The sequence below is a fragment of the Aristolochia californica genome, unplaced genomic scaffold (genome assembly GCF_029961685.1).
Source record: "Aristolochia californica isolate CCGP_79_NKW_82.1479 unplaced genomic scaffold, dmAriCali1.0.hap1 SCAF_16, whole genome shotgun sequence".
Taxonomy (NCBI): Eukaryota; Viridiplantae; Streptophyta; class Magnoliopsida; order Piperales; family Aristolochiaceae; genus Aristolochia; species Aristolochia californica.
The window spans coordinates 14,321,165-14,332,364 of NW_027181837.1; the positions used below are offsets into that span (position 1 = coordinate 14,321,165).

Below are 11,200 nucleotides of genomic sequence, written 5' to 3' on the forward strand. Positions count from 1 at the left end.
GTTCAATATGCTTTGTTCTTTCATAGAGGACTGGATTCGATGTAATGTGTATAGCTGCTTGATTATCACAATATAGATCCATCAAAGCTTCTTTGTAGAATCCCAATTCAGTGAGAATAGATCTTATCCATAGTAGTTCACTAACAGTTTGTGCCATGACTCTGTATTCTGCTTTTGTACTAGACCGTGCTACTACATTTTCCTTCTTGCTTGTCCATGTAACCAAATTCCCTCCAACCATCGTACAAAATCCTGAAGTAGATTTCCTGTCATCTAAGGATTTGGCCCAGTCTGCATCTGAGAATCCTTCAATGTTGAAGTGACCATGATTTTTATAGAGAAGCCCTCTTCCTGGAGCTCCTTTCATATATTGTAATATCCTTTCAAGTGCTTACCAATGACTAAGTTGTGGTTTGTGCATGTATTGACTCACCACACTTACTGCATATGATATATCTGGCCTTGTTACACATACGTAAATAAGTCTTCCCACTAGTCTATGATATTTCGCGATATCTACATCTTCTCTAGTACTTGCACATAATTTTGTATTTCAATCCATAGGAGTGTCTGCTGGTTTGCATCCCATAATTCATGTCTCCACCAGTAGATCAAGGGCATACTTCCTTTGGGATAGCACAATCCCATGTTTGGATTGTAATATTTCAATACCTAGAAAATATTTAAGTAGTCCAAGATCCTTTGTCTTGAATTCAACACATATTTTTTCTTTTGTTTCCTGGATGCCCTCGGAATCACTACCAGTTAAAATGATATCATCAACATATACTGCCATAATTACCTTGTATCTAGGTGTGTTTTTAATAAAAATTGAGTGATCTCCAGAGCATCTGTAAAATCCTACCCGTATGAGGGCTTGACTAAATTTCTCAAACCATGCACAAGGGGACTATTTTAGACCATACAGAGATTTTTTTAGTCGACATACTGACTCCCCCTCAACCACATACCCAGGTGGTTGTTGCATATAAATTTCCTCTTTCATGTCCCCATTTAGAAAGGCATTTTTCACATCAAGTTGATATACCTACCAAGAAGAGTTAGCTGCCAGAGATAATAACACACCTACCGAGTTCATTTTTGCCAGTGGAGAGAAGGTTTCCTCATAATCAATCCCATAACATTGTGTATAGGCCTTAGCCATGAGGCGAACCTTTAGCCGAGCCACAGACCCATCCGGATTGTGTTTCACAGTAAACACCCATTTCCAACCGACGGGTTTCTTATCTGATAGAAGTGGGACTAGAGCCCATGTCTGATTTTCATAAAGGGCCTGCATTTCTTCATCCATTGCTGCCTTCCAACCTGGTTGTTTGAGAGCCTCCTTATAGGACTGTGGTACAGATATGGAAGAAATAGAAGAGAGAAATTGACAACATGCAGGGGACAGACGATGATGAGACACAAAATTTGATTTGGGATGAGACGTAGAGGATATGGTGCATGATCTGGGTTCTTTTTATTTGTTTGATAGGACGAGTATCATATTGTGGGCCAAAAACAACTGGAGAAGATGAACTTACCTCGGTGGGATCCGTAAACTCAGCAAGTGTGGTGTTAGCCGGTGTTTTTGGGGGCTGAGTAGTTTCTGTAGCACGGGGCACAATAGGTTTAGGAGAACCTGATATTGAAGATAAACTTGGAGGTGCATTGTCAAAATAGTATGGAGAGTCTTAAAAAAATGTGACATCTCTGGACACATATAAACACTGAAGAGTGGGATTATAATAAACATAACCCTTTTGTGTACAAGAGTATCCTAGAAAGATACACTTGATAGATTTAGGATCAAGTTTAGTGTGTTTTGGGGAGGAAATATCGACAAAACATGGACACCCGAAGATTTTCAAGGCCAGTGAAAACGGATCATCATTTGGTAATAATATAGAGTAAGGAGATTTATTACCAAGAACGGAAGATGGTAGATAATTTATAAGAAAGCATGTGGTCAGGATTGCATGAGGCCAATAAAAGTATCGAACTTTCATTGCATATAATAAACCTCAAGAATATGATGATTTTTCTGTTTAGCTACACCATTTTGTTGAGGAGTGTAGGCACATGATGTTTGATGGATAATGCCATTTTCTTGACAAAAAGAGTCAAGTTCTTTGGAAATGTATTCTTTGGCATTATCATACCGAAGTATTTTTATGTTCTGACCAAACTGAGTGAGTACCATAGCATGAAAAGACTTAAAAATCAATGGTATCTCAGAACGCTCCTTAAATAGAAACAACCAAGTGGTACGAGTGAATTCATCAATAAATATAATAAAATACCTGACTTGAAAAATATTTGAGACGCTCAAGGGTCCCCATACATCGGTATGAATTAATGAAAATGGAGTAATACTTTTGACTTCTGGACGAGGTGAGTATGTACTCCTTTGATGTTTACTCAGTTGACAAACTTCACAATGAAACTCGGACCTGACTTTAAGAGTAGGAAACATATAATGAAGAGATTGTGAAGATGGATGTCCCAACTGGTTGTGCCATAGCCTTGTCTCATTTTCACTGGTGGAAACAATATTTACTTTTGGCATATGTAGGTAGTATAGCCCCCCTTGTTCACGGCCTCCACAGATCACCTGCTCATTATAAGATCTTGAAATACACACGAAGTCAGTGAGAAGGTGATAGAGCAATTAAAATACTTTATCAACTGACTAACAGGTAACAAATTCAAAGGGAAGGTAGGAACAAATAGAATATCAGTGAGCAGAAGTGATGGTGTAATGGAAGTGGATCCTTTCCCTTTAACCTTGGTTTCAGAACCGTCAGCTATAGTAACAAACTTATGTGAAAGACACGGAGATACATAATGTAATAAATGTCTGTTACTTGTAAGATGCTCGGAGGCTAATGAATCAATTATCCAGGATGAAGATGAGGCAGATAGCATACCTGAAGCAGTGATGGCAGCGGTATTTAATGAGGAACTTCAAGAAGAACCCATCATTTTTTGAAACAACTCATATTCTTCATCAGTAAAACTTTTATTTTCAGTTGTTTTTGTGGGTTGATCCTCCTTTGTATCACCTACCAAGGCTTTATTAGCCTTTGTCAAGTTTGAGTTATCATTGGCATTATAACATATTTCTCCATAGTGACAATTTTTTCCACAGTAACTCCTGTCCTTGTAATAACATGTATCGATAGTGTGGCCATATCTCCCGCAATGTGTGCATTGTTTCCAAAATTTTCCATGCTTTTGATTAGCCAACTAATCACAAAGTTATCATTTTTTTAACCATTTGTTATAAAAAATGAGTTGGTGGGTGAGATGACCAAGTAGGTCATTTGTTATAAGAAACCTCCGAAATGATGTGGACCAACTCATAAAATTTGATACCCTTCATAAGGGTATTGTGGTAATTCTAAGTATAACACATTTGCTACTCACATTTTCCTTAGCCATAATAGGCACTTCAAGGAAAATAATTCTCCAAAAAATTCTAATCAAAATATCCAAGTAGTATTCTTCAAACAACTTGGTGCATCGAGAAATCTAGCATTGATGCTAAACAATCATTATTCTGATTTTTTTCTGAGTAAATAATCACTCATAATAGACTCAATATCAATCTTCTATATCAGGGGAATCTTGTTCCCACACTTTGTTTTTCAATAATCTGATCATGGACTGGTCTCAGTTAACAAAAATTCCAATGTAATCATCAATAAATGTAATAAAGTACTTGAATCAGGAAATATTTGAGACACTCAAAGGTCCCCATACATCTGTCTGAATCAATGAAAAAGGAGTAATAATTTTAAGTTCCGGACAAGGTGAGTATGTAGTCCTATGGTGTTTTCTTAGTTCATAGACTTTACAATTTAACTCTGACCTTTCTTTAAAAGTTGGAAAAAGACGATGAAGAGATTGTGTGGATGGATGTCCCAACCGGTTGTGCCATAGACTTTTCTCAGTTTCACTGGTTGAAATAGTATTTATTTTAGGCACGTCCAGGTAGTAGAGCTTCCCTTGTTCACGGCCTCCACCAATCACTTACTTCGTTATAAGATCCTGAAACAGACAAGAAGTGGGTGAGAAGGTGATGGAGCAATTAAAATACTTTGTGAGCTGACTAATAGATAAAAGATTCAAGAGAAAAGTAGGAACAAAAAGAATATTTGAGAGCGGAAGTGATGGTGTAACAGAAGTGGATCCTTTCCCTATAACTTTAGTTTGAGAGCCGTCAGCTATGATAACGAATTTATGTGAGAGACAAGGAAAAACTAAGTGTAGTGGATTTTTGTTACCTATGAGATGCTCAGAGGCCCCTGAGTCAATTATCTAGGATGAAGAGGAGGCATATAGCATACCTACAGCGGTGATGGCAACATCAGTTGAGGAGGAACTTGGAGCATAACCCATCAGTGTTTTCATTTTCTGGAATAAATCATACCCATCGTCGGTAAGGGTTTTCTTTTCTGTTGATGTAGTAGACTGGTCCTCCTTTGTATCACTTACTAAGGCTTGACTAGTCTTCGTTGAGTCTGGTTTGCCATGGACTTTATAACATGTCTATATAGTGTGGCCATATTTTTCACAATAGGTGCATTCCCTGTAATAGCATGTATCTATAGTGTGACCATATCTCTCACACTTAGTGCCTTCCTTGCCATCTGTTCTGATAGAACCATTCCTTCCACCTCTTCTCGTCCTCCTCTATAATTTATGCCTTGGCCTTGGCCATGGTTGGATGATCTTCCCCTATTCACGGAGTACATTGTGGATGATACTTCAGTAGTAGAAGATGAAGCATCTGGAATACGGAGTATTGTGGCCATACATCATCAAAAGTGGGAATAGCAGAAGCGCTAAGAAGTTGACTTTTAGCAACTTTGAGATACGGTTTAATGTTTTCAAGGCATATGGTAGTGACTAAGGCTTCTTTCTGTTTGTCTTGGAAAAACACATTCGTGAGGTGACCAAGAAGGTCTTTTGTTATAAGAAACCTACAAACCGATGTAGACTAGCTCATAAAATTTGATACCCCTCGTAAGGGTATAGTAGTAATTCTGAGTATATCACTCTTGTGACTCATGTTTTCTTCAACCATAATAGGCAATTCAAAAAAAATTCTCCAATCAAATACTAAGAAAAAAAATAGGTCGAGTTCTTCAACCAACTTGGTTAATGGAGAGGCTTAACATTGAAGCTAAGTAATCATATTTTTGAAATTCAATGAATATGTTAAGCTCCCTTGCCATGGATCGAGTCACCCGACGATCTCCTCTTGGTTCCAGATTGGAATTCGTCTTTGAGGGAGGCTTGGAATTTTTTGAACGCCCTATGGCTGAGAAGAATCAAGCTTTTGAAGGAAGCTTGCACCTTGGACCTCTTTGAGAGAGAGAATCCGATCTCTAAATTAAACTATTGATCAATGCTTGATTTCCTTGAACCTGACGTCCCCCCTATAGGAGAAGGCTAGGGTTCGAGTAAAAAGCAAAGGCCAATAACAAGGGCCCTGAAAATAAAGGAAATTACATCTAAACCAACCAAGTGTTTAAACCGAAAAATTAAACGATTTACCCACGACGTCTACTAATTACCTCAATTGGCTATGGACTCCATAACATCACCCCCCCCCCCCCCCCCCCCCCCCCCCTCTTGGAGAAAGAGTTTTTCCTCAAGCTCAAAGGTGGGATAGACCACACGGAAGGCTTCCAATGGTTCCCATGAGGCTTCAGCAGGGTCGGTCTCAGCCCACTTGACTAAAATCTCCCATGAACCGTGTACACGTCGCGCTAGCAAAACCAAAACTGGAGTTGGCAGCACCCGTCCATCCTCTAATGGCAGCAAGGGGGTATAAAATATAGGCGAGCCTCCCTTGAAGGGCTTCAAAAGGGAGACATGGAAAACATCATGATTTTTTGCATCCAGGGGAAGTTATAGCCTATAAGCTACGTTGCCAACACGATCCAGAATCTGAAATGGACCATAGAATTTCGGGGAGAGTTTATGACGCTATGAAGCTGTAAGAGAAAGTTGGCAGTCGGGTTGAAGACAAAGCCAGACATAGTCCCCAGGTGCATAAGAGAGGTCCCGATGGCCCTTGTCATATTGTTGCTTCATCCGAGATTGTGCTTGCTGCAAATTAGCTTTGGCCAGGTCAAGCATATGATCACGTTCGCACAAAGCTTGATTGAGAGCTGTCATGCGAGAAGACCCAGCCACATAAGATAAGAGGCGGGGAGGGTCACGACCATATACCACTTTGAAAGGTGTATCCCGGAGGGCTGTGTGGAAAGAGGTATTGTAACAAAATTCTGCCCATGCTAGCCAATGGACCCAACTCTTCGAATGATCCCCCAAGAAGCAACACAAATACATCTCAATAGTACAATTGACCACTTCCGTTTGTCCATCAGTATGAGGGTGGTAGGCTAAAGAGAAGGCCAATTTGCTGCCATGTAAATGGAAAAGCTCCTTCTAAAATGTACTAGAGAAAACCACATTGCGGTCACTTGTAATTGATTCAGGTAATCCATGGAGGCGAACAATCTGGTCCATAAAAATCTGAGCCATGTGGGTCACCGTGTAAGGATGCGACAGAGGAAGTGACCATATTTTGAAAATCGATCCACCGACAGAGGAAGGAAGTGACCATATTTTGAAAATCGATCCACCACAACCAAGATAATAGATTTGCCGGATGACTTAGGTAGGCCATCAATAAAATCCATGGAAATATCTACCCATACCAAAGAAGGAAGCTGGAGAGGCTAAAACAACCCTGTTGGACTTAAGCTCTTGGTTTTGTTCCTTTGGCAAGCCGACCCATAATCAAACACTATGCGTTTCATACCTAACCAGTAGAAGTCATGGGTAATCCTGAAGTAGGTCTTTTGTTGGCCTTCATGAGTGCTGTCATGATAGTTGGATACGATGGTGTTAAGAAATGCTGAGGTCGGCCAAAAATAAATATGATTCTTGTAGAGAATAAGACAGTCCTGGATGGTCCAGGTGTTGTCCATAGGCTGTTGTTCAATTCTTTCATATAGATCAGTGAACTCCAGAGTTTGCTGAATTTCCTCTCAAAGGGAATCCAGAAAAAGGAACTTTGGTTGACTAATGGTATGGAGGTGTGGCTCGGACATCTCCCAGCGTGATAAGGCATCGGCTGCCTGGTTGAGGTGCCCCGGCTTGTATTCAATTGTAAAGTCAAAGCCCATCAATTTACTAAGCCAATGTTGTTGGGGTGAAGTTATGATGTGTTGCTCCAATAAATACATCAAACTGAAGTGGTCTGTGCGAATAATGAAGTGTCTACCGTAAAGATAGGGCCGCCACTGCTGAATGGCTTTAGCTAGGCCGATAAGCTCTCATTCATAAACGGCCAACTTGTGGTGGCGTGCGGGCAATTGCCTGCTAAAATACGCAATAGGATGACCCTGTTGTTGTAAGACTGCGCTAACGCCTCCTCTGGAAGCATCACATTCTACAACGAACTGCTCTTCAAAATTTGGAAGTTGGAGCATAGGGGTTGTGGCTAAGGTGTGCTTCAATTGGGCAAAGGAAGAGGTTGCGTCTTCAGACCAAGTGAAGGAGTTTTGCTTTAACAAACTTGTGAGAAGAGCAGCCAGCTGACCATAGTCTCAAATGGATTTCATGAAGTAACTAGAGAGGCCTAAGAAACCCTGTAAGGCGGTGAGTGAATGAGGAGGAGACCAGTTGATGACTGCTTGTATCTTGTTGTTGTCTGCCTTCACCCCAGAGGCAGATATGACATGCTTGAGACAAGCCACCACGGTGGTGCCAAATGAGCACTTCGATTGCTTGAGAGATAGGTGATGGGACCGCAGCAATTGAAAGACACAGAGCAAATGAAGAATGTGGTCGTCCCAATTCTGACTGTAGATCAAAATGTCATCAAAGAAAACCAGAACTTACTTGCATAAGAGAGGGCGAAATACCTCATACATAAGGACTTGAAATGTTGATGGGGCATTGGACAGTCCAAATGGCATCACCAGAAACTCGAATTGGCCATGATGTGTGCGGAAGGCAGGTTTTCTCCACATCTGAAGGGTGTACCCAAATCTGGTGGTAACCGGATCTCAAATCCAGTTTAGTAAAGAAGTGTGCTCCATGTAATTCATCCAATAGTTCATCCACCACTGAAATAGGAGATTTATCCGCGATGGTTTTGGCATTCAGCTCTCTGTAGTCCACACAAAAACGCCTGGTGTTGTCTTGTTTTTTTACCAATAAGACTGGAGAGGAGAAAGGAGACCGGCTAGGCTGAATAATTCCTTGTTCCAACATTTGTTGACACTGTCACTCAATTTCATCTTTTTGTAAATGGGGGTAGCCGTATGGACGCACCACTACTTGCTTAGTGCCCAATTTTAAATGAATCTGGTGGTCACAAGCTCGGATAGGTGGGAGATTTGTTGGCACCTGAAATAAATTTATAAATTCTGTTAGGAATGACTGCAACTGACTGTGAGTGGAGTCCAGAACTTGTAAATGTTGTAGAGTGCAAGTGGATGGTGCATGAGTCCCGTGAAGGGTAATAGGTTGCTGGTCAGACGTAAAGTTCATAGTGAGCGACTTGAAATCCCATAAAATTGGACCCAACTGCTGCAGCCATTTAATACCCAACACCAAGTCAAATCCAGCTAGTGGAATGGCCAAGAAATTTGCCACGAATGTGTCCTTCAATAACAAAGGGTACTATTGTACAAAATCCAGTACTAGAAATCTTTTCACCATTGGCTACCAAAATTGAAGTCCCAGAGTTCTGCTGAATATGCAAGCCATTGTTGTGCCACTGGATGGCTGATGAAGTTGATGGTGCTGCCTGAATCAACTAAGGCCAGCAACGTGAGGTGTTGTAGAACAGGGCGGACCTGCATTGTGTTGGTACTGTGCAACCCCATCATAGCATGTAGGAAAATGGTTGGTTCTTCCTCCTCGGGCTCTTTCGCTGCCTCAAGTGGTGGGGTATCCTTTGAATCATCCACCTCTAACCAAAATAGACGTTTGCATTGGTGCCCAGGAAGGTATTGCTCATCACAATTGTTATAGAGCCCCTTGGCCCTCCGCTGATCCATCTCTGTATGTGATAGGCAGCCAATGAATTGGGCGGGTGGTTTTAATTTGTGTGCCTCCGATGTTTGAGAGTTGTTTGGGCCTTGGCACAGAGGGAAGGTAGTGGTGTTTGGTGCACCAGTGGCCACAAGGCCTTGCCATGGGGGCCTACTCCCCAGAGACTCTTTCAAGATCCTCTCCTTGGCATCAAGGGTATGGGCCAGATTCATAGCATGTGCTAAGTCCGGTGGGTCATGTAATTCAACTTCCAAGTGAAGTGCTTCCACTAGTCCAGTAGTAAATAAATTAACATACCGAGTAGGACTCACATACCTGCTGGCTCGTGCCAGCCTTTCCTGAAATTGTTTCTGATAAGCTTCCACGGAACCGGTTTGTTTTAGGTTTACCAAATCCCCCAGAGGGTTACTTCGGGCTGGGGACCCGAACCTCAACATGCAATAGTCCTTATAAATGTCCCAATCGTGGATGTGGTGTTTCGAGTCTAAGTGATGGTAACATAGCTGCGCTTCGTCAAGCATGCGGAAGGCGGCTAAAGGGACCCGGTCATCCGCTTGGGTTCTTTTATTCCAAAAAAATTGTTCACATCGATGTATCCATTTAAGGGGTTGAAGGACCCATCATAAGTGGGGAAATCGAGCTTGGTGTACCTGGGAACGGTGGAGTGGCTTGGGCCGTGGACACCCTTGGGTTATGATGTGTTGGATGCATAGGAGGCATAGTAGATGGATGGGGTGGGGGTTGTTGGTTGGATGGCCTGTTGGAACTACCTGGAAAAGCAGAATCCCGAGCAAGCAACTCTCCAAGTCAAAGATTGATTTGAAGAACAGTCTCCCGAAGCTTCATAACTTCAGATTGCGGCGGTTTGGGTCTGTCCTTCAATCCAAACTTCCTCAAGTAGATTGCGCCAATCATTTTGAGAAGAAGAATCATCGATGGTGGTCCTGTCTTATACCACGCCGTTAAGCTCCCTTGCCATGGATCGAGTCACCCGACAATCTCCTCTTAGTTCCAGATTGGAATTTGTCTTCGAGGGAGGTTTGGAATTTTTTGAACGCCCTATGGCTGAGAAGAATCAAGCTTTCGAAGGAAGCTTACACCTTGGACCTCTTTGAGAGAGATAATCCGATCTCTAAATTAAACTAATGATCAATGCTTGATTTCGAAGGCTAGGGTTCGAGTACAAAGCAAAGGCCAATAAAAAGGGCCCTGAAAAGAAAATAAATTATATCTAAACCAACCAACTATTTAAACCAGAAAATTAAATGATTTACCCACGACGTCTACTAATTACTCGACTGGCTATGGAGTCCATAACAGAACAACCACTCATAATAGGCTCAATACCAATCTTCTTTATTTGGGAATCTTGTTCCCACATAATTATAACTTTTTATGCATAAATGTCAATATAAACTGGTCTCAGTCAAAAAGTTTCCAAACCGATAAAATTGCCTTGGTAACTTCTTCTAATCCGAGATGCATACATCACCATAATCTCATAAGATGAAGACAGCCATAAAAACATCTCTAAACCATCTTCTAATATCCGAAACCAAGAGCATGAATCAATAATATAAAAAAAAAAAAGCTTATCTCATGAGCTTCAATCTTGCTTCATAAAGAGCCTTCTATGAATAGCTTTGATCATAACTTCATAGAGCATTCTTTTGACGTGGGGATCCTAAATTTGATTCTCTGATACCATGTTGATTAAAGGACCCCTTTATTGATATCTCAAGCAAGGTGAGAGAAGGAGAAAGAAAAAGAAAGAAAGAGAGAGCTCTCTGGTAGAGAAGAGAGAAGAGAGAAAAAAAGGGAGAAGAGTTTAGACTAGAGAGGAAAGCTTCACAATGAGAAGTGGAGAACTACATCTTTCTTATTCATAATTCAAGTACAAGTACCTCTATTTATAGTAGAGGAAAGTAGTAGAGTCCAAGTACAATTGAACTATCATTCTCCAAATTACATTCAAACTATTAACTCCTAAAGATAAGTCTATCATAATGAAATAAATCAACATAATTAGAAGACTAACATACCTCAAACTCAACCTCTTATATGAGGAAGTGACCATAAGATAGAGATGTCAGCTCATGGTTATCAGTGTGGG

At 41.1% G+C, this 11,200-nt stretch overlaps 1 protein-coding gene across 1 annotated transcript; it reads right to left on the reverse strand.

Moving 5' to 3' along the window:
- Positions 1-1,048: 1,048 nt before the first annotated feature.
- On the reverse strand, positions 1,049-9,092 carry LOC137952638 (uncharacterized). Its single transcript, XM_068799704.1, has 3 exons — positions 8,759-9,092; positions 1,545-1,642; positions 1,049-1,354 (listed from the first exon to the last, which is right to left on the reverse strand). The coding sequence occupies exons 1-3, from the start codon at positions 9,090-9,092 to the stop codon at positions 1,049-1,051; spliced, it is 738 nt and encodes a 245-aa protein (XP_068655805.1).
- Between the last annotated feature and the right edge of the window lie 2,108 nt (positions 9,093-11,200).